The sequence below is a fragment of the Ambystoma mexicanum genome, chromosome 2p (assembly GCF_040938575.1).
Source record: "Ambystoma mexicanum isolate Mex_15411 chromosome 2p, UKY_AmexF1_1, whole genome shotgun sequence".
Taxonomy (NCBI): Eukaryota; Metazoa; Chordata; class Amphibia; order Caudata; family Ambystomatidae; genus Ambystoma; species Ambystoma mexicanum.
Window position 1 is genome coordinate 147,261,051 of NC_090923.1, and position 24,290 is coordinate 147,285,340.

General features: G+C 51.2%; 1 protein-coding gene across 4 annotated transcripts in view; it reads right to left on the reverse strand.

The window, feature by feature from the left end:
• ALDH1L1 (aldehyde dehydrogenase 1 family member L1) overlaps window positions 1-24,290 on the reverse strand; it is a 685,374-nt gene that overhangs the window by 96,718 nt on the left and 564,366 nt on the right. For all 4 annotated transcript variants that reach the window (XM_069643393.1, XM_069643394.1, XM_069643395.1 and 1 more), the window contains one exon: window positions 23,821-23,920. In XM_069643393.1, the coding sequence (XP_069499494.1) occupies window positions 23,821-23,920 (100 nt within the window). The remainder of the gene's footprint in view (window positions 1-23,820; window positions 23,921-24,290) is intronic.

Consider the following 24,290-nt stretch of genomic DNA (forward strand, 5'->3'; position numbering starts at 1 on the left):
TTTGCAAACAGATGGTCAAAAATAAATGTCCTTTTACTTTTTAACCAAAAACCTTGAGTCAGTGTTTGCTTGAGTCACAGTAATTGTGGTTCCTTTGTGTAATCTCTACTACTGCTCATTTGCTCTTGAGATAGGTCTGGCTGCTCCGCTACTGCTACCACTTTAACAGTGTAGTACAGACTTGTACCAAAGGTGAACTTGTATTGCCACTTGTAGTCTTAATTGTGTGTAGTGGTCCCTAAGGGCACTGCACAGGATTCAGCCTAACAGAGACCCGACACGTGTTGGTTGACCCACTCGTCGCCAGTTTAATGTCTTTAAGGACATACATTTCCTGAAAGAAAATGTATGTTAGCCATTTCCCACACTGCTCCTGTCTGGCACAAGGCCAATAATGATGCGGACACCAGGAGAGGGTTCACCACACGTCTTTATTCAAACACAATCTCCTCTGTACTGCACCTCCTCTTCCTACTCTCAACGTGATCTGGGCTGTCTTCTACCATGTGACAGGTCCACTGGCTTCATACAACATCACATTCTCTTCTCTTGACTAACAACTTAACGTGGTGGTTCAGGTGAAAGGCTCTCTTGGTGGTTCAGGAGGAAAGCGCTACAAAGAACCAAAACGGATCTCCAGTTCTCAGTGTGAAGCTCAATTCAAGCTTCACTCAGGAAGCTTCAGCTGTTAAACAAGTTGGGAAGTTGGGCGCATGTGCGCTCAGACACGATGACGTGATAAATGTCACACCGTACACAGACTTCAGAACTTCAGGTAACTAGCGCGCACTGCCTCTAAACGAGTTGAGTTAACGGTCTTCTCTCATGCGTGTAGCTGTAAGAAGACACTGAGGAGGGTAGCGCAAATTTCATGCCGTGCAGAGATGAAACAAAACAGCAACACTTCAAATTAAACAGGTAGCGCTTTCTCATGACTCTTCATCTTTAAACATATGGTTGATAGTACTCCCACCGTAATCTCTGCTTTCAATGTCCCACGCAGAATTCTCAGCGTCCTGGAAATGAATGTGACTGAAAGCTTTTAAATATTAAGAACTAAATACTACATACGAATTCAACAAAGGTAGCAGGCGCCCTCTCTCGGAAGAACAAGGCATGATAACCTGTTCAGTGGTTGTTGACCACATTGAGAGTTCACAGCCATCTGCTTTTTGCTCACTGTACCTTTCACACATGGGAAATCCCCATTTGCATATCAGTGTTTGTCCCGCCCACATGGGCAGTCCAGCACCTAAATGCTATGACAATTCTTTTCTGAACAAGAGTACCAACAGCAACCCCATACACGTGTTTCAGCCTTGGTGGGCCTCATCAGTGAGGTGAAGCTGAGCCTCTCTAAGCACAGTGAGCAGGGAGTCCACGTCTGGTTGCCCCCAGGTAACCTAGGGTGACCAACCCCAAGTTCCTTCAAAGAATTCAACAAAGTTAGCAGGCACCCCTCTCTCGGAAGAACAAGGCATGATAACCTGTTCAGTGGTTGTTAACCACATTGAGAGTTCGTAGCCATCTGCTGTTTGCTCACTGTACCTTTCACAGATGGGAAATATCCATTTGCATATCAGTTTTTGTACCGCCCACAGTCCAGCACCGCTTCACCTCACTGATGAGGCACAACAAGGCTGAAACACGTGTATGGGGTTGCTGTTGGTACTCTTGTTCAGAGAGGAATTGCCATAGCATTTCGGTGCTGGACTGGCCATGTTTTTTGTTGAGAGATTACATGACTATCCTCCAAACATCTAGTGCATGGATCACTCTATTCCCAGAGTTCTGAGGGTCCTAAAAGAACGCTGGCAGTTCAATGGATTGATTGACATGGAGGCGTGTTTAAGACTACCTTGTTTTTATTTATTGTGACAAAAGGTTCTGAAGATCACTTACCCTTCTAATAGAAGTGACGGCTATAAGGAAAATGGCTTTGTAAGTGAGATCTTTGAGGCTTGCTTTAAGCATTTGCTCAAAGGGATGGCCCATAACCTTACTAAAGACAATATGTAAATCCCAACCAAGCCTTTTAACCCCTTTCAGGAAGGCTTTAACGACTTGAATCTTCCACTACGAAAACTAGTTTGCGATGGTCTATATTGAGACAGTGCAGCAAAATGGACTTTTAATGAATTGAAGACTAGAGTCTAACAAGTGAAGTGGATAGTGCACTATAACTATATGCGATGATGAGCAGCGAATTGGGTTGACATTTGACTTCCATTTGTTAAAGTAGCAGTGTCTAGTGTTTGTTTACGCACCTCTTAATATTTCCATGCATCTGTCCGGCAAATTAAGGTGGCCGAAATCTATGACTTCAGGAGCCAAGCTGCTTAATTGGTCATCTGAGGGTGCTGATATAGGGTTAACCCTTGATTCTGTGACAACATGCATTAAGGGCATGTTTTCTTCATTGGTGAGCAAATAGTCATTTTGAGAATGTGGGAATACCACGTCTGACGTGCAAACATTGGAGCAACTAGAATCATGGTTATGTGCTCCTGGTGCAACTTGTGGATTACTTTGTTCAAGAGTGGTGTTGGTGGAAAAGCGTATGCAAATATCCCTGACCAACTGATCCACAGTGCGTTCCTCTTGGACTCTTCTGCAGGGACCTGGAGGTGTAACTTTACATTTTCCTTTGTGGGTGTCCCCAGCGCAAGAAAATGTTGTTTACAATGTCCGAATGTTACTCCCACTTATGCTTCAAGGGTTGATCTGTGTTTCTGCTTAGTGTATCAGCAAGGTAGTTGTGTTACCCTAGAGCATGTTAAAATAGGAGGTAAATTCCTCTCTTGAGGTTCCATTTCTAAATTTTCTGTGCTAGTGTGGACAGATTTAGGAAGTGAGTCCCGCCTTGTTTGTTAAAACATGACGGTTGTGCTGTCTGTTATAAATTGTACACTCTTTCCTAACAAGTGTTGTTGGAAATCTTATAGTGTTTTGTACACTGCTAGCACTTCCAGAACATTGATGTATTTTTTGGCAGGTGAGTGTGCCAACATGACATGCGCTTTATGGTGGAGGCAATGGGCGTCCTGAGAGTTATGTGTCTGTTGTGATCGTGATGTGTATTGGCGACTAAGAAAGGGGTTTCCCTTCAACACATTTTTATATGTCCGCAACTGAAGCGCTAACACAGCTGTTTGCAAAATCTCCACCAGATTGTCCCAGTCACACTTCACCTGCTACCATTGTTTTGCTAACCACTGTTGCACTGGATGCCTTGCATGTGGCACAACGCAGATGCATGATGTCATCATGCCGAGAAGGCGCATTACTTTTCCGGCTTATCAGACGACCGTCTCCAGGACAAGCAATCTGCTTTAGTACGTTTTGTACCCTTTATTTGGAGGGGAATACCAAAGTGTCATTTGTCTGAATTATAGCCCCTAGGAACTGTTTTCCTGACTTGGTACCCTGGGATAATTTCTCTGCGCAGGTGTGCCACTGCTACTGCTAGTACTTCTGTGAATACTCTGGAGGCTGACGCGATCCCGAAGGGAAGTACCTCAAATTGGTAGTGCGCTAACCCTACTTTGAACCTTACATATGTTGAACATGCTGGCAACATTGAAATATGAAAGTATGCATCTTTCATATCCAGTGTTGCCATGCCGTCATCCTTTTTGAGCAAAGGGATGCCTTCTTGCAATGTTGTCCTCCTGAACGTTTGAGGTTTGACATTTATGTTTGCTGGTCTCAGATCGAGTACTGGCCGTTTGGCTTTGTCTTTCTTTGGGACAAGAAAGTACACAAAATGAATACCTTAGTTTACTTCTGATGGTGGGACAAGCTCTATGGCTCCCTTCTCTAGAAGTACTTCTACTTTGGCTTGTAGAAGTTGTTGGTGTTCTAAAAATATTCTCCTGAGTCTTGGTGGATGATCGCGCGGTTTTCTTTGAATTCTCAGAAATATATATATAAATATATATATATATATATATATATATATATATATATATATATATATATATATATATATGTTACATGGCCATGTTAGTGGCCATGTAGTTATGGTTAAGTTGCTGTTTCCGTAGGAAGAGCACTTTTTGGGCGGCTTATAACTTCGCTCCCCCTGGACGAATCCTCACAAAACTTTGCAAAAAAAGTATATGGCCCACTCTGAATTTACAAAGTTTGGTGAGGTTTGGTCCAGGGGTGGCAAAGTTATAAGGGGGGTCTCAATTTTCTTTTTTTTCCTATAGACTGAATGGGAAAAAAAACTTTGCTCACGTCTACAGCTCAAACCGCTGGACAGATTTTCACCAAATTTGGACCAGGAGCAGCGGCTTTCTCCCGAAAGCGTGCTTTTGCAAATTTGGTGAAAATCCGTCCAGTAGTTTTTTTTTAAATGATCAAAAAGTAGGTCAGAAAAAATTATTGATATCTGTGTTCGCTTCGCGGACACACTTCCCTGTTCGCCCCGCGGACAGGACGGGGATTGGGCAAGCGGCTTGCGTGATGTCCGCGGACATCTGACGTGCTCTCCCATTGGCTGCAGTAAAGCGTGCAGTGCGTCTTATTTTCAGAGACGCCCGCCATCTTAGTTTATCGCTTGAGAGACTTTGTCAATAGGAGCGGGATCTGCTGCCTGCACAGTGTAGACGTGGGCTGCGTCGGCTCTGCAACGGCCACGGGTGTACCTGTAGGCAGTGATGTTTCTTTCAAGGCGGTGAGGCGCAGGTCCTTGTGTCTCTCTCCCCTTCCCCCCACCCCCGCTCATGACCCGTGTCTCCCTACTGTTCCCTCCCACCCCCGCTCATGACCCGTGTCTCCCTCGTGTTCCCCCCACCCTCCGCTCATGCCCCGTGGGTCTCTCCGCTTCCCCCACGCCCCCCCGCTCATGGCCCGTGTCTCCCCCCGTTCCCCCCTCCCCCTGCTCATGCCCCGTGTCTCCCCTGTTCCCCCCCACTCATGCCCCATGTGTGCCCTGTTACCCCCAACCCCGCTCATGCCCCATGTCTCCCTTGTATTACCCCACACCCCCTGCTCATGCCCCATGTCTCCCTTGTGTTACCCCCGCTCATGCCCCGCGTCTCCCCTGTGTTAGCCCCCACCCCCGCTCATGCCCCGCGTCTCCCTTGTGTTACCCCCACCCCCGCTCATGCCCCGCGTCTCCCTTGTGTTACCCCACCCCCGCTCATGCCCCGTGTCTCCCTTGTGTTACCTCCCACCCCCTGCTCATGCCCCGTGTCTCCCTTGTGTTACCCCTCACCCCCCGCTCATGCCCCGTGTCTCCTTTGTTACCCCCCACCCCCCGCTCATGCCCCGTGTCTCCTGTGTTACCACCCACCCCCTGCTCATGCCCCGTGTCTCCCTTGTGTTACCCCCACCCCCGTTCATGCCCGTGTCTCCCTTGTGTTACCCCCCACCCCCCGCTCATGCCCCGTGTCTCCCTTGTGTTACCCCCACCCCCCGCTCATGCCCCATGTCTCCTGCGTTACCACCCACCCCCTGCTCATGCCCCGTGTCTCCCCTGTTCCCCCACCCCCCGCTCATGCCCCGTGTCTCCCTTCCATTCCCCCCCACCCCCTGCTCATGCCCCGTGTCTCCCCTTTTCCTCCCCACCACCCCGCTCATGCTCCGTGTGTGCCCTGTTACCCCCCACCTCTTGCTCATGCTCCATGTCTCCCTTGTGTTACCCCCCCACCCCCCGCTCATGCCCCGTGTCTCCCTTGTGTTACCCCCCACCCTCCGCTCATGCCCTGTGTCTCCCTTGTGTTACCCCCCACCCCCGCTCATACCCCGTGTCTCCCTTGTGTTACCCCCCACCCCCCGCTCATGCCCCGTGTCTCCCTTGTGTTACCCCCCACCCCCCGCTCATGCTCTGTGTCTCCCTTGTGTTACACCCACCCCCCGGTCATGCCCCATGTCTCCCTTGTGTTACCCCCCGCTCATGCCCCATGTCTGCCCTGTTCCTGCCACCTCCCGCCCGCTCATGCCACATGTCTCCCCTGTTCCCCCCACCCCCTGCTCATGCCCCTTGTCTCCCTTCTCCCCTCACCCCCTGTTCATGCCCCGTGGCCCCCTCCTTTCCACCCATCCCCGGCTCATGCCCCGTGCCTCCCCTGTTCCCCCACTCATGCCCCGTGTCTCCCTTCTTTCCCCCCACCCCCCGATCATGCCCAGTGTGTGCCCTGTCCCCCCCACCCCCCGCTCATGCCCTGTGTCTCCCCTTTGTTACCCCCACCCCCCGCTCATGCCCCGTTTCTTCCTTGTTAGCCCTCAACCCCCGCTCATGCCCCGTGTCTCCCATGTTACCCCCCCACCCCCGCTCATGTCCCATGTCTCCCTCGTGTTCCCCCCCACCCCCTGCTCATGCCCATGTTTCCTTCGTGTTACCCCCCACCCCCCGCTCATGCCCTGTGTTACCTCCCCACCGTCCGCTCATGCCCCATGTCTCCCTCTTTCCCCTCCCACCCCCCGCTCATGCCCCGTGTCCCCCTCCTTCCCCCCCAACCCCCTGCTTATGCGCTGTGTCTCCCCTGTTGCCCCCAAACCCCGCTCATGCCCCGTGTCTCCCTCCTTTCCCCCCCACCCCCGCTCATGCCCCGTGTCCTTCTCCTGTTCCCCCACCCCCGCTCATGCCCCGTGTCTCTCTCCCCTTCCCCCCACCCCCCGCTCATGCCCCGTGTCTCTCTCCCCTGACCCCCACCCCCGCTCATGCCCCATGTCCTTCTCCTGTTCCCCCGCCCCCACTCATGCCCCGTGTCTCTCTCCCCTTCCCCCCACCCTCCGCTCATGCCCCGTCTCCCCTGTTCCCCCCAACCCCCCGCTCATGCCGTCTCCCCTGTGTTACCCCCAACCCCGCTCATGCCCCGTGTCTCCCTTGTGTTACCCCTCACCCCCCGCTCATGCCCCGTGTCTCCCTTGTGTTTCCCCCAGCTCATGCCCCGTGTCTCCCTTGTGTTACCCCCACCCCCCCGCTCAAGCCCTGTGTCTCTCCTGTTACCCCCCCACCTCCTGCTCATGCCCTGTGTCTCCCCTGTTACCCCCACCCCCACTCATGCCTGTGTCTCCCTTGTGTTACCCCCCACCCCCTGCTCATGCCCCGTGCCTCCCTTGTGTTACCCCCACCCCCGCTCATGCCCATGTCTCCCTTGTGTTACCCCCACCCCCCGCTCATGCCCCATGTCTCCTGTGTTACCACCCACCCCCCGCTCATGCCCCGTGTCTCCCGTTCCCCCACCCCCGCTCATGCCCCGTGTCTCCCATTCCCCCCACCCCCTGCTCATGCCCCGTGTCTCCCCTTTTCCTTCCCACCACCCCGCTCATGCTCCGTGTGTGCCCTGTTACCCCCCACCTCTTGCTCATGCTCCATGTCTCCCTTGTGTTACCCCCCACCCCCGCTCATGCCCCGTGTCTCCCTTGTGTTACCCCCCACCCCCCGCTCATGATGCCCCGTGTCTCCCTTGTGTTACCCCCCACCCTCTGCTTATGCCCCGTGTCTCCCTTGTGTTACCCCCCACCCCCCGCTCATACCCCGTGTCTCCCTTGTGTTACCCCCCACCCCCCGTTCATGCCCCGTGTCTCCCTTGTGTTACCCCCACCCCCTGCTCATGCTCCGTGTCTCCCTTGTGTTACCCCCACCCCCGCTCATGCCCCATGTCTCCCTTGTGTTACCCCCCGCTCATGCCCCATGTCTGCCCTGTTCCCCCCACCTCCCGCCCGCTCATGCCACATGTCTTCCCTATTCCCCCCACCCCCTGCTCATGCCCCTTGTCTCCCTTCTCCCCCCAACCCCTGTTCATGCCCCGTGTCCCCCTCCTTTCCCCCACACCCCCCGCTCATGCCCCGTTTCTCCCCTGTTCCCCCACCCCCACTCATGCCCCGTGTCTCCCTTCTTTCCCCCCACCCCCCGATCATGCCCCGTGTGTGCCCTGTTGCCCCCCACCCCCCGCCCATGCCGTGTCTCCCCTTTGTTACCCCCACCCCCCGCTCATGCCCCATTTCTCCCTTGTTACCCACCAACCCCCGCTCATGCCCCGTGTCTCCCATGTTACCCCCCCACCCCCGCTCATGTCCCGTGTCTCCCTCGTGTTCCCCCCACCCCCTGCTCATGCCCATGTTTCCCTCGTGTTACCCCCACCCCCCGCTCATGCCCTGTGTCTCCCTCCTTCCCCCCACCCCCACTCATGCCCCGTGTCCCCCTCCTTCCCCCCACCCCCACTCATGCCCCGTGTCCCCCTCTTTCCCCCCACCCCCACTCATGCCCCGTGTCCCCCTCTTTCCCCCCCAACCCCCTGCTTATGCGCTGTGTCTCCCCTGTTGCCCCCAAACCCAGCTCATGCCCCGTGTCTCCCTCCTTTCCCCCCCACCCCACGCTCATGCCCCGTGTCCTTCTCCTGTTCCCCCACCCCCGCTCATGCCCCATGTCTCTCTCCCCTTCCCCCCACCCCCTGCTCATGCCCCGTGTCTCTCTCCCCTGACCCCCACCCCCCGCTCATGCCCCGTGTCCTTCTCCTGTTCCCCCACCCCCGCTCATGCCCCGTGTCTCTCTCCCCTTCCCCCCACCCTCCGCTCATGCCCCATCTCCCCTGTTCCCCCCAACCCCCCGCTCATGCCCTGTCTCCCCTGTGTTACCCCCAACCCCGCTCATGCACCGTGTCTCCCTTGTGTTACCCCTCCCCTGCTCATGCCCCGTGTCTCCCTTGTGTTACCCCCAGCTCATGCCCCGTGTCTCCCTTGTGTTACCCCCACCCCCCGCTCAAGCCCTGTGTCTCCCCTGTTACCCCCCACCTCCTGCTCATGCCCTGTGTATCCCCTGTTACCCCCACCCCCACTCATGCCTGTGTCTCCCTTGTGTTACCCCCCACCCCCGCTCATGCCCCATGTCTCTCTCCCCTTCCCCCCACCCCCACTCATGCCCTGTGTCTCCCTCCTTCCCCCCCCACCCCCGCTCATGCCCCATGTCTCTCTCCCCTTCCCCCCACCCCCCGCTCATGCCCGGTGTGTCTCTCCCCTTCCCCATCCCCTGCTTATGCCCTGTGTGTCTCTCCCCTTCCCCCATCCCCTGCTCGTGCCCCGTGACTCTCCCCTTCCCTCTACACCCCGCTCATGCCCCGTGTTTCCCTACTGTTTCCTCCCACCCACCCGCTCATGCCCCATGTCTCCCTCATGTTCCCCCCGCCCCCGCTCATGCCCGTGTCTCCCTCCTTTCCCCCCACCCCCCGCTCATGCCCTGTGTCTCTCTGCCTTCCCCCCACCCCCTTTCATGCCCCGTGTCTCTCTCGCCTTCCCCCCACCCCCCGCTCATGCCCCGTGTCTCTCTCCCCTTCCCCCCACCCCCTGCTCATGCACCGTGTCTCCCCTGTTCTCCCCCACCCTCTGCTCATGCCCCTAGTCTCCCCTGCCCCCCACCCCCCGCTCATGGCCCGTGTCTCCCTCATGTTTCCCCCCACCCCCCGCTCATGCCCCGTGTCTGCCCTGTTCCCCCGCTCATGCCACATGTCTCCCCTGTTTCCCCCACCCCCCCCACTCATGCCACATGTCTCCCCTCCTCCCCCCCATCCCCCCACTCATGCCCCGTGTCCCCCTCCTTTCCCCCCACCCCCCGCTCATGCCCCGTGTTTCCCTTGTGTTATCCCCACCCCCTGCGCATGCCCGTGTCTCCCTCGTGTTACTCCCCCACCCCTCGCTCATGCCCCATGTCTCCCTCGTGTACCCCCCACCCCCGCTAATGCCCCGTGTGTCTCCTATTGCCCCCCACCCTCTGCTCATGTCCCGTGTCTCCCTCGTGTTCCCCTCACCCTCCGCTCATGCCCCATGTCTCCCTCCTGTACCGCCACACCCCCGCTCATGCCCCGTGTTTCCCTCGTGTTACCCCCCACCCCCTGCTCATGCCCCGTGTCTCCCTCATGTTACCCTCCCCACCCCCTGCTCATGCCCCGTGTCTCCCTCCTCTCCTCCCCACCCGCCGCTCATGCCCCGTGTCCTTCTCCTGTTCCCCCACCCCGCTCATGCCCCGTCTGTGCCCTGTTTCCCCCACCCCCACTCATGTCTCGTGTGTGCCCTGTTTCCCCCCACCCCCGCTCATGCCCCATGTGTGCCCTGTTAACCCCCACCCCCCTCTCATGCCCCGTGTATGCGCTGTTTCCCCCCCAACCCCCGCTCATGCCCTGTGTCTCCCTTGTGTTACCCCCCACTCCCCGCTCATGCCCCGTGTCTCACTTGTGTTATCCCCACCCCCTGCTCATGCCCCATTTCTTCCTTGTGTTACCTCCTGCTCATGCCCCGTGTCTCCCTTGTGTTACCCCCCACACCCCGCTCATGCCCCATGTCTCCCTTGTTTTACCCCCCACTCCCCGCTCATGCCCCATGTCTTCCTTGTTACCCCCCCAACCCACGCTCATGCCTCATGTCTCCCTCCTTTCCCCCCCACCCCCCGCTCATGCCCCATGTCTCCCTCCTTCCCCCCCACCCCAACTCATGCCCTGTGTCTCCCTCCTTTCCCCATCACCCCTGCTCATGCCCCGTGTCTCCATCCTTTCCGCCCCCACCCCCCCCACCCATGCCCCGTGTCTGCCCTGTTCCCCCCACCCCCCACTCATGCCCCGTGTCTCCCTCCCGTTCTCCCCACCCCCTGCTCATGCCCCGTGTTTTACCTGTTCCCCCACCCCCTGCTCATGCCCTGTGTCTCGCCTGTTCCACCCCACCCCCCGCTCATGCCCTATGTCTCTCCTTTACCCCCCACCCCCCACTCATGCTCCGTGTCTCCCCTGTTCCCACCCACCCCCTGCTCATGCCCCGTGTTTTCACTCTTCTCCCCACCCCTCGCTCATGCCCCTTGTCTCCCCTGTTCCACCTCACCCCCTGCTCATGCCCCGTGTCTCCCTCCTTTCACCCCACCCCCACTCATGCCCCGTGTCTCCCCTATTGCCCCCACCCCCCACTCATGCTCTGTGTCTCCCCTGTTGCCCCTACCCCTCCGCTTATGCCCCGTGTCCCCCGTTCCCCCCACCCCCCGCTCATGCCCCGTGTCTCCCTCCTCCCCCCACCCCCCGCTCATGCCCCGTGTCTCCATCCTTTTCCCCCCACCCCCCTCTCATGCCCAGTGTCTGTGCGGTTCCCCCCACTCATGCCCCGTGTCTCCCTCCCGTTCCCCCCCCACCCCCTGCTCATGTCCCGTGTTTTGCCTGTTCCCCCCACCCCCTGCTCATGCCCCTTTGTCTCCCCTGTTCCACCCCACCCCCTGCACATGCCCCGTGTCTCCCTCCTTTCCCCCCACCCCCGCTCATGCCCCGTGTCTCCCCTGATGCCTCCACCCCCCCGCTCATGCCCCGTGTCTCCCCTGTTGCCCCCACCCCCCCGCTCATGCCCCGTGTCTCCCTCCCATTCCCCCACCCCCTGCTCATGCCCCGTGTTTTGCCTGTTCCCCCCACCCCCTGCTCATGCCCTGTGTCTCGCCTGTTCCACCCCACCCCCTGCTCATGCCCCGTGTCTCCTTCCTTTCACCCCCGCTCATGCCCTGTGTCTCCCCTGTTGCCCCCACCCCCCGCTCATGCCCCGTGTCTCCCCTGTTCCCCCCACCCCTCGCTCATGCCCCGTGTCTCCCCTGTTCCCCCCACCCCTCGCTCATGCCCACGTGTCTCCCCTGTTCCCCCCCCGCCCCCCGCTCATGCCCTGTTGTGTTCTCTTTAAACACCCCGCCTTCCCTTTCCATGGTGGACATCTTGGTAAAAGATTTTTCTTCCTACACCGGGACGCCACAGGCGTCCCGGTGTAGGATGGAAAATCTTTTTTTTTTACCACCCGGGGTTCCCACTTTGAGAACCTAAGATGCTAGTGGTCTTCATCTATTGAAAAGGATGTTATGGTGACATTGCACTAATAAAAACCTATGAAATTCAATGAAAAAAGTTTGTTAAAGGGACGTTCTGGTTAAGTTGCGCTACTAAAAACCTATGAAATTCAGTGAAAAAACTTTGTTAAAGGGACGTTATGGTTCCAAGTAAAACCGAAAAACCCTTGAAATTCACCAGTTATGGTAAGCTAAGCAACCATAACTCGCGCCACCACCGTGCACTGCTAAGACTAACACCCACAACATCAAAGATGACATCACAAATGTTATTTGTCCCTTTTCCTGTTTCTGATGGGAATATTTTGAAAGAGTTTACGAGTGTTCCGGATTGCCCACCTTGGATTGATAAACCTCCACTAGGAAATAGTTGATATTGTTATTCTAGTTATTGATGGTATTCTTTTCTCAGTAAGACAGGTGCGTTATAAATGCCATATCACATATCATATAATGACTTCAACATATACTGGAAGCGATCATTAGAAATGAACATTGTAAAATGTTACTTTGCTGGCACAATTAAATGACTATTTTCTGTGTTTTAATATCTTCTTTTGTAAAAGACACGAGAGGCCATCTCACTCCTTTTCATGTGTGTATGATGGGCCAGCAATGATTCTTTGTTGGCATATTTGAAGAGAGCTTTCCCATGCTAAACCTGTAATTGCTATTGGCCCTGTGCAAAGCATGGTCTACATTTTACATTCTGCCCTCAAGATGGTTTCGGGATGGGGCAAGGAAAGGTACACTGGGCTCTTAAGTAATCACCATGGGCGTGATGCCTTCAACATTCGGGGGTAAAGTGTTCATAAGCTCCTCCAAATGCATGCTAATGAGTCTGCATCTGCTATGGCAGCATGGGCAAATCTATATTGCCTTGACCTGCCCAGAGACCATCGACTTCCAGACCTTAAGAGGTATTTGAGGCCCTTATACGATAGTATGCGCAGCAATATATGCTTTTTACTGCACCCACTATTGTGGCTGTTCCAAAACCCCACCTAATGGTTAAGAGGTAGGCACACCCAAGAATGGCAGGTGAGACCATCACTTTGAGCAGAAGCACATGCACTGGGCAGTTCATAGTCAAAACCTCGAAACTCAAAATGTCAAAAGTCAAAATATTGAGAAAAAAAGGTTGAAAAAAAATTCACATTTTTTTATAAAGTTTTTTATTCGAAATGGGGGGGGGGGGTTCCCCGCAACCCCCCCCTTTTTTTTTTGATTCGACTTTTTTTTCTTTTTTTTTGACATTTTTGTCATTCGACTTTTTTTTTTCGATATTTTGACGCACACCGCACTGGGCTGAGCAGTCGAAAACTGATGCACATGCACTGAGATAAGGGGTGAGTATGTATTCTATAATAATATGCAGCATGGCAGCCTTTCATGTGCACAACCCCACTGGATTCGCAGTGAAGCACAGACTTTGTTTTTACTACTTCTCAATCGACAGCTATACAAATGTACACCCAACAAGAGCCGATAAAGAAACAACTTACACCATATAGACATACGATGCCAAATATGACCTGTATGTTGATTGTTTGCTTGTGTGTAAAGTTTGTCTTAACTAATTCACACACTAAATAAATAAAATAAATATGATCCCACCTGCTACAGGTGACATGGATTCTAATGCAAAGGTTTTTTACTCTGCCAATCAGGAGGATACGTGTACACCAGTCTGCTAACAGTGCCAACAACCACTGCTGTGATCCATCCTCTTAAAAGCTGTGTCTCTGATGATGCCAGATTCTGTCTACTAGCAGGTTTACACCAGGTTTACTGTATCAAGAGAGGTGTTGAGCCTGCATCCCAGTGCAAGATGCAATGCATTTCGTAGTCACAGGAATAAGAAAAAAACGTATTCTTCAAATTCTATTCCAAAAGTTCAGAATAATAAACACAGGGCTCATTAGGCGCTTTCTCACACCGACCAGCACAAGCATGTGTAGTGGCAGTAACTTTAGGTAACGGCCATGCTCCTAATTCTGTGCCAGCAGATCTGTAAGAATAATATCTGGATGGTAAGCACTTCCTATGATCAAGCGAACATTGCAGTGAGAAGCATTGCCTTAGGGTGCTCGGCTTAAATAATCTTTATGAGACATTCCATCTGCCCCATGTGAGTCTCTTTTGCTGCACTTGAGCATTTATTCTTTCTTTTATTACCTCTACTGGAAGAGAGGGTTAAAAATGCCAACCCCAGCTCCCTGTAGTTCAGCAAAATGGACAACCAAACTACAGCACACACTACCCCAGTCATAAAGGGAGTGCCCTGCCTCCATGACCAACATAGCATGAACTTTGACAAAGTCATATTTCATGGTTATCCATTGATAACCAGTGTCTACCAGCTGTGTGAATGGTTACCTGGGGGTGAGATATGTAAATTCTGCTCAGACCCTGCATATTCCTCAGATCATTGTCCATCCTAATAACTTATCCAGCAGACAGCCCAGGGAAGAGTAACAGATCTCCTCTCACTTCACCCACCGAGGATCCAGAAGCACTCACACTATGTCCCTTGCAGCAGAGAGACAGAACCAAGATCAGCAAGTGCTCCCGCTGGCAGGCGACATTCCACCTGGGAGCCCCATGCATGCCCTGGAGCGGAGGCGTGGTTGGGTTACTGGGTAGAAACTTCATTAAAGAACAGGCAGAGAGACCACACGCTGGACTGCAGAGCAGTGTTGCTGAACACACAATTAACATCTCCCTCGAAGAGAGCGAATCAAGAGATTAGTGAAGAACTAATCAGGGGCATTATTGATTAGTACCCGGCAAGGGGCAACAAGCTTGGACCGGGTCTTACCTGCCAAACAAGGCTCCTAGTACTACCAGGGGCATAGGAGACAGATACAATCTGGGGGGACAGGGAACATCTTGGGGACTTTGCTTTATTTATTTATTGTGTTTTAGTCAAAGAACTCGACTTTACACAAAATTAGAATTAAAATAGCAGTACGTATTAAATTACAAATATCACTGTATAAAACAAGAGAAAAGAAGAAAAGAAAACAGAAGAAAATTAAAGGATGCAGCAGCAAAGAACATGTCTTTGTATGTTGCATTTCTGAATTTTCCATCTGGCTATGAGCTCATGGTAAGAGAGAGGAAATAACAATTACTTCCAGTGGGCCACAGCTAGGAAGCCAGCTCGTTAAGAGGCAGATCACCTGTAAGTGGACTCCTGCCAAATAAAGGAGTTGAAGCCTTTTCTACCAACTGCAAGTTGCTACTTTTTTTGTGTGGGGCAAGGAGACGTGTGTGTCTCTTGGAATGGAAAGATGGGGGTTTCAAAGGAAGAGGAAATTGTGTTTGTACCTCTGAGTAAGCCCTGTTATGTGAGTAGAGGGACCAGGTATGTGATCGCAAGCCCACCCCCTTATAAGCACTCCCCAGGTCTGCGGACTGATGTGTTTGACCCGGGGGATGCCTAGTAGGTGGGGTGTATGTGGACCCAGGGAGGTGGCCAGAGGGGCAGCCCGCTATGTGGGCTGCCCCTCTAGCGCCCCTGCGAGGGCCGGGCCAGCCTCTCACGATGAGTCTGGTCCCTCTTATTCCATCTCATGCTGGCTTCAGAGCCTAGCCTTTCTTTGCCTTTGTTATTCTGAATGCAGAGCTGGACTGTTCCTTTCTCGTTTAATATTTGCTGCAAAGCCTGATCTATTTGATTCTTTCATATGTTACTAGGCCGGCAGAGCATGGGTCCTCTGCCCTGTTACATTATTCAAAGAGCCCCTCTGGCCTTTCTTTGCCTCTCTCTTGTCTCACTGCTTGCTTGTTTAATACATACCTTCTTGCTTGAACATTCAACATATTCTCCCTAACACAGCAAAGGCAGCTGCAGTCTGTCTTAACTTCTATTTGTTTCGTGTCTTGAATTGGACTCTTATTTCCGCTTTTCTGTCTGCAGGGGAAAGGCATTTGCCAGTCACTGCCATGATGATTCTACCTGGCCATAAGAGGGCAACAGCTAGCCAATATTGGAAGAACATGGGCATATTATGCCAGAGGCTGGCAACTGCCTTCCTAATGCCTACACAAGAGACGTAATTCAGTGGATGAAGAAACGCAAGAGCATACATATTGCTTATAAGGGAAGGGGATGAGGTCACACTTGGTTAAGACATTTTGATCACGCCAGGAGCTAATTTCCAGCTGCAATTAAGCGATTACCTTTTAGACTTCTGGCTTTAAATAACGTTAGTATCACCTGGAAAGCACACAGGTTGCTCAACAGGGTTCCTGGAGCACGAGGGGTACCCTACTCATGGGCATGGATGATTGGAGGGCATTCTTGGCCTGTTTTGGTAGCTTTTCCCCTACAGCCTTGATGGGGAGAGGGGCCTATTACTTTTGGTTGTACGTACCCTTTGAGGGTGGGCAGACATTGCCTCCTGCTTTAGCCCACTAACAGCTCTGCTTTGCAACTTTATCACACATACCTGTCAGGTGGCATGTAACTCAATGCTACTAGTGTTATCAGCCTCAGATGTCTGGAATCCTTTGCTACATCAACTAGGGTACAGGCTTGCCACCTGAGACTTACCCATGTCTGAGTCTGCATCTGTCGCCCTGTGGGGAAGACACACACAGAAAGAGCAGGGCACAGTGCCCTTGTGGGTTTTTCATACTTTTTCCTCAGGGTGGGCACAATTCACTTCGCAGAGAAAGTGGCACATGCTGGGCAAAATTCTCCCACTTTGAAAATGTCACCCAAAGAGCGAAATTGGCCATTTGAAATACCTCTGTTGACTTATTATTGCTCAATCCACACTGATGGGTTTCAGCACATGCTTAACGCGAGATGGCAATTAAGGGCATTTGCCAAGGCACTCAAGAAGCACAGGACACCCTCTTACCAGCGACATGCCATGCTCACTCATTCTGATTACGAATTGGCATTTATCTGGGGTCATGTTAAATGTATTTATTTATTTATTTCATGTGTAGCATTGCACAAAACCCCCAAGCATCAAGGCGCAAAGTAAACTGCATGGAGTGGACCACTTCCATTGGCGCACATTTTTACTTTTCCACCACAAAATGGAAGATTTTAGCGTAAAAGGCAGGTGAAATCACATTGCTTTTCCACTTTGGAAGAGTGTAAATACCTCACGCAATTAGCGATTGCTGGCGGAATTGACAATGGCTTCCTTTGGACTCTGCCCGCTTTTACCAGGTTTCATTTACAAGCAGATACCAGAGGAATCCCTTTCCTTATTTCCTGCATAAGAATCCTTGCTGGCAGTAAGGCCGCATTTGTCTGGTGGAGCGGGAAATACAGGGGGTCCTGGTGTGTCCACTCGGCTCCCGAACTCCACCCAGAAAATGCACGAAAATCTGGCCAATTAGAAAAAGTGACAGTAATAGTGTTTTCCACCACTTTTTCTGAACCAATTGACCTGGAAAATGCATCGGAAGCTGAATGCATTCACTCTGCCTATTATCCCACCGGAAGATTACGCCAGGAGCTGAACACAGGAGGTACATATTCCTGTGCACAATCTGCATTTGGAGAATTAACTAACTGAGCTACCTTACAAATTATATCTCCTCTGGGGGTTTACTGTCTTAACCCCTTAACTGCCATGGGTATTTCCCCCCAGTGCCAAGGCCTTTTTGGTGATTTTGGTATGTCGCCATTCAATCCCTTGTAATTTCTTTGTTACATGAGATATCTCGGCCAAATTTGGCACCTTTTTCCCACATGTAGGCGGTCGTAACGCCACCCATGAAGCCTAGTTTGCTGTAGAGGGGTGAGAGAAAATAACCAAAAAGGAGAACATTTGGTGGTTTTTCAGAAAATGCCAATAACATGTTGTACAAAGAAGCCTGTGGTGTTTCCCTGTCTGAGCTAGGAACAAATGGTTTGCTGTGCTGGATTCGCCATTATCCAGGCTTTCATGAACAGATTGAGTGGAAACCAAAATAACATATTTTGATATGCTAATCAACCGTTTTGTGAGAGGTAGGCGATTTTGGCGTTTTTTGTCCAATAGGACATGCGTGGACGGAATGGAAGAAAAGGGTATGAAAGCTGAATGGGAAGCCAGAAAGGCATACATTTCTGAAAAGTAGACAATATTCCAAGTCTAGTAAGGGGTGATTTGCACAGGTCAGGCAACAACTATGTAGAGAAAGATTCAATAGTTTGGGGGGAAATCGGGAAAATGACAGAAAAAGAAACACAATTTCTGCACATTTCACTCTGGTCACCCACCAAAACATGCAGCCAACAACACATGGCCTACCTTCCCACATTCCCAAAGGTTTCCCGATGAAAACAGTACCTCACATGTGTGGGTGCACCGACCTGGGTGCAAAGGGAAAAGCCTAAAACACTGGTAACCCCAAGTCTTTTCGCACAGCAGATTTTCAGGAATTTTGCTCTTGTGGACAACCTACAGATTTGGGCCTAGGGTGTCGAAGCCACGAAGGAAAACAGGGAACCCCATGCATTTCTGAAAAAGAAGACACCCATGGGAATCCATAGAGGTCTGACTTGCGCGAATCGCCCCATAATTTATGACCCACAATCCCTGACAAAGTCTGAAATTTTGTGGAAAACACACAATTTTCACTTTGTCTGGGATTGTGGGTAATACATTCTGGGACGATTCAATCAAGTCAGACCTCTGTGGATTCCCACGGGTGTCTTCTTTTTGGAAATGCATGGGGTACCCTGTTTTCCTTCATGGCTTCGACACCCTAGGCCTAAATCTGTAGGTTGTCTCGCCAAACCCTTTGGGGGTTACCAGTGGTTTAGCCTTTTCCCTTTGCGCCCAGGTAGGTGCACCCACACATGAGTGGTACCGTTTACATCGGGACACCTGTGGGAGTGCAGGATGGTAGGACATGTGGTGTTGGTGGCGTGTTTCGGTGGGTGGCAAGAGGGAAATGTCTGAAAATTGTAGTTTTTTCACCAAATTTCAGACTTTGCCAGGGATTGTGGGTAATACATTCTGGGGCTATTCACGCAAGTCAGACCTCTGTGGATTCCCCCGGGTGTCCTCTTTTTGGAAATGCATGGGGTTCCCTGTTTTCCTTGGTGGCTTCGACACCCTAGGCCCAAATCTGTATGTTTTCCACATGAGCAAAATCTGCTCTGACGAACGGCTTGGGGTTACCAGTGGGTTAGCCTTTTCCCTTTGCGCCCAGGTAGGTGCACCCACACATGTGAGGTACCGTTTTTGTCGGGACACCTGTGGGAACGCAGGATGGTAGGACATGGGTTGTTGGCGGCGTATTTCAGCGGGTGGCCAGAGTGAAATGTCTGAAAATTGTGTTTTTTTCCACCAAATTTGAGAGACATTTCCCTCTGCCCACCCACCGAAACAGGCCGCCCACAATAGATGTCCTACCTTCCCACATTCCCACAGGTGTCCCGACAAAAACGGTACCTCACATGATTGGATGCACCTACCTCGGCGCAAAGGGAAAAGACTAACCCACTGATAACCCCAAGCTTTTCGGAAAAGCAGAGAGGTGGCAAAATGTACTGCCCCAGGCTTGGGGGGGGGTGTGGGTGGCTCTGCCAATATCCCCAGGGAGGGCTACATAAGGTGCCCCCCATCCATTTAGGGCGGGGGGAGAGGGTCACCCCCCTTGCAAAAATCCCTGGTGGCTAGTGGTCCCACCCGCACCCACCCACTCAAAAGTACGTTTTTAAAAAATTATCTTTTTTTTTGTTTGCCCCCATTCCCTGGGTAAGCAGCCCCTCCCCCACTTCAAAAACAGATCCCTGCACATCACACCAAACACATATTCTGGGGGGGGATAAATGACATTACATCCCCCCCACTTAAAATAGTGGGGGGGGTTTGTACCCCCTGTCCTACGCCCATGAGTACTACCACGTCCCGGAGTTCTTTCTGCGAGTGGCCGCCATGGAAAGGGAGAAGGGATTCCATGTAGTCCCTTCTCCCCGTTTCCCAGCGGTCATTTCTTTTTTTTTTCTCATGTTGAAAAACGGTTGCAGTGCCGTTTTTTCAACTTGAGAAAAACTATTAGTTCCTGGGTACGACGTGCCGGGGCACTAATAGCAATATAACCCCCTGAGGGGGGCATTACCGGTAGGGTAATGTCCGGGGCTAGGTTAGCCCCTATTAAAATCCCACTGCTTGTTGTGGGGAGTGTGCCAGACCGGATTACAAACCTGGACACAGGTGGAAACCAGAAAGAGCCAACAAGGGAAGAAGGGAAGAAGAATCATAGCACGAGAGAAGGAACTGGAAAACTAGGGATATATCTTGGACACCAGTAAATACCAGACCCAGAGGAGCAAAGAAAGCATTGCACCCAAGGACTATAGCTCAGACACTGGCATAGAGAATCATGAGTGCCTGTGAAACCAGCCCACGAGAGAAGACTTGAAGCAACCTTGGCCAAGGAGGGTGACACATGGCTGGTGGGTGAGAATATCACAGCCTGGCAAAAGTCCTAAGCAAGAGGGAAGTCATCCATGTTAATAGGTCCACAATACAAGAGGGCTGACAAACCTGTGCTGCTATCACGTGTACTGAGTTTCCACCCAGGAAATAAACTGCTTGCTATATCTGTAGCAGAATGCCATCTGATGAGGGCAGGACAATCTGAGTTTTATTTATGTATTTTTAATGATAACATGATGCAGGCAATTCTGTTTTTGAAAGTGAGATCTGCTTATCAGATCCCACTTTCATAATGCTCCATGCTAAAAGGCATAATGCACGCATATATCATGTTGGGACTGTCTCATGACATCCACAGCACTGCCTTGTAGTGGCAGGTTCAAAGGTCACATATCTCTTCATAGCTGCTGGAACGCAAAGTTCCAACAGGCAGAAGTGGCTTTTTACCGTCTCTGGTTCAAAATATCATATGTGCAACCAAGACAGCCTGGTGGCAGTTGTGAATATCTAAACATAAGCCATGTACAGTTTTGACACTATGGCTACTGAAATTACATGCGTCCCAAGCAATGATGTCATATTATTGTCAGCTTGGTGATGAGTGACACATGCATGAAAGGTCCTTTTGTGTATTAGAAGTCTGGCCTAGGTGTATCCACAACAAACTTATTAGGACCAACCCAGGAAACGTATCTATGATTCCCTTGAAGAGGGACAACACTGCCACGGCACAGGAACCCTCCCCAGGAGTTCCCACTAGGGAATGGTATGTCCAAGACAGTTGTCAAGACAATGGCCATCTCACACTACGCTAGGTGGCAGAGTTAAGAGAGCAGAAAGGAGTGTTTCAGACTTCAAAGAGGTCTCACCACCTTAAAATTTGGAAGGGCTATTAAACCTTCTGTCCCACATCCCCACTTCATGAAGAGCAGGAACTATCGGTATGTTATCAGCAGGAAAAGGACACGTTCTGCTGCAGCCAGGGCTGGACGTAGAACAGGTTTGGTTTGAACCAATCCACTGCAGCATTTTGCCGAAACAAGGAAGGGTGGAAACCCTTCTCTTAGTGGATTCATCTTTGGAACACTTTTGAAGAAGGATTCACCTGGATCCTGGTTGGCGTGCAGTCTCCTCTAAAGTATTCCGGCAGAGAGGTGTAGAGCACAGACTTCCTAGCAAAAGGCAGGGTCTTGTCCCTTACCGTCGCCAGGACCATTTTGAGATGACAAGCTGGTTGGACAAGACCGAATGCAACTGAGGCACTGGTACAGAACAGTGCCGGTGCTCTCTACAAACCTTCCTGGGTGTGATGTGAGAAGAGAGGGCCCACCTTGCTTTGATGACTCTGGACTGGGTCTATCAGTGACTGCAAAACCCTAGAAGCAGCCCAAAGCATGCTTACCATTTCGAGCTGGCTTAACTATGCTCTACTCATTTTGAGCCACTTCAGGTCCTGCAGTGTTGCTTTTGACACTCAAGGACTTTGAACCAATAACCTGTTCTTCTATGTGTTCCGATGCCAACTCAACACACTAGGATCGCCTTGATCGCGGCCCGAATCCATGGAAGCAACCGACTGGCCACATCTTGACAGCCAACTCCACCCAACTGTAGCAACATCTCAACGAGATACATTTGCCGACTTGACCTGCTGGAAACCTTCAACTTGCCTGTCTAGAATACGGACTCTACTCAGAAGAAGCATTGTCTCACTGATGACTCGAGCGCTGACATAACCCGCTGGAAGACATCGACTTGACCAATCTCGATGGCCAACTCAAACCATCGGGAGTGTGAACTTCAAACCATCTCATTGCAGACTCACCATTGGGATGGCATGACTTGACCGTCACTACACCAGTGCAATGGCATGAAAGAGCCTATAAGCATGGCTCAATGCTGTTGTGACACAAAGACAGGAAACAAGTATTTGAAGAGGACAGGTCTCCCTGCTCTACGTTAACGGACTTCAAGGACATTAACACCGCTTCCCATCCTTAATGTGCTGCCGATACCTTTTGGCCAAGGTCCCCTGTATACATAGCCAGAGTGCACTTTTATTTTAAAGTCTCTCTCTGTGTTTTTCCCTTATAGGGGTTGGGCAGTAGTGTTTCGTTGTGCCCCTTTGTTAGCTTAATTAAATATCCTATTTTAAATAGAGCCTTGGTTGGACATTCTTTTATTTTTGTACCACCATACTATTGCTTGGCTTGCTTCTGTACCAAATAACCCCCTCACCGCACGAACAATACAAGCAGGTCTTGGACCACGTTACCAGAAGAGTTTAAGGAGGCATATCTTTTGGGCTGTGCCCGTTTCACTTTTATGAATGGGATCACTGCTAGTTCAGTGGTAGTGTGGGGCTGTATGGGCATTTTAGCAAATACTCATCCATGCACCCCTGGAGTGCAGTAGGTAGTCTTTCTGCCACAATATCCCATATACTGTGGATTAGAATAGGTAATTCTGAAAGCACTGCAATTATTCAGGTAGTCCCTTGCACCAATTTCAGTAAACCTATCCTTACACTTGTAGTATAGTTAGCCCTATAGTGTCTTAGTTGGAATCCTAGACTTATAGGCGTTCAAACCCAACCACCCTAATGCTTGTAAATAAAGATGTTAAACTATATTTTTTGTGTGTGTGTTATGTTGATCCTTCGTCACAGTGTTTGGGACCAACTAAACTTTCAACTTCCCACCCTAACCGACGCCACATGCCACAGTAACTCAAACTCTAGGCCAAACACTCTTGCCAACCATCTCAAAGGAAATAAGATGCATGTATGAACTCACTTGGATTCTCACCAAACTTGAAACCAGATGTAAAAAGTCTCAAAGCCTCAAGTCTCAGGACACTGCAACTAGGGAAACAGCTAGGACAGGCACCTGTGTTCTTCGACCTGCACATTACACAGAAGGAACAGATGCCATGCTGTCTCCGCTCTACTTCTAATAACTTTCCCCTTTAACCACCCCATCTCTTCCTGATCTTCAAGTATCAAGGAACTAGCAATACAGCAAAAGCCATACTATAGAAATATGAAATAGCGTAACATTAACCTGTACCCATAGGATTGACACATGTGCTGGGGGTGGGGAGAGATAGGATCTATAAACACAGTGCAAATAATACTGGTTTAAACTGGCGTGCTTGAAAATATTTTACTCTGGACCTGCACTTTGGTTCTGCCATGTGCTGTTAATGACTGCACAATAGGCCAATGGGATGTCACATTTTAAAGGTATAAGAAATAGGGATACCAAAGACAAGTTAATATCTCATGGCGACAGCTAGATGGGGCTTATTTTTTGGAAATATTAGGGAACACTCTTTGAAAAGAAGAAATCTGGAATCACGCTTATATTTTAAAATTGTTTGATGTGAAAGGGGCACGAGGAATGTTTGTATCTTCTACTGATGTGCCATGCCTTGAAAGTCTATCTCCAGGAAATAGCCCTTCTAGGCAATCAGGAGTGGCCATTAAAAGTTCATTGCAGTGTACTGGGGCAATCTTTGGTTTACTGGGAGGCCAGATCTGTAGCACTCAGGTTCTCTGCTTATCGTGCCCAGCCTCAACCCGTTGGCGTTGCATGTCTCACGTACCATTCGTAGAGCCTTGTCCATGTCACAATCCTTGAAGATGATGAGCGGCGATTTCCCACCCAGCTCTAGGGACACTTTCTTCACGTTGCTCACTGCGCAGCTGGAAAAATACAAAATCACATGACAAAGTTAGACCACACTCGTCTACTGCAGTTCACCTCAAAACACTCTTACCTCTATGAGATCCTGGGAAGGCATATTTAAGCTTTATAGACCTGGACCAATGACTGGGCATTATGGCCCCAGAAAACCAATTTGAAGGCTTCACCATAGTGAGAGCATTGAACTAGGTTTACCAGCCCATTATGACTGGTACAGTCAGAGGTCTGGGTCTATGAAGCGATAAGTACCACCCGCCATGGTCCATACAAAGATAAATGGGAACATCAAGCAATCAAGGAAGAGTGAAGGTTATTATTTCAAAATGGATATTAGGGTGGAAAAGCCAACTCATCTCTAGACTCTGGGTG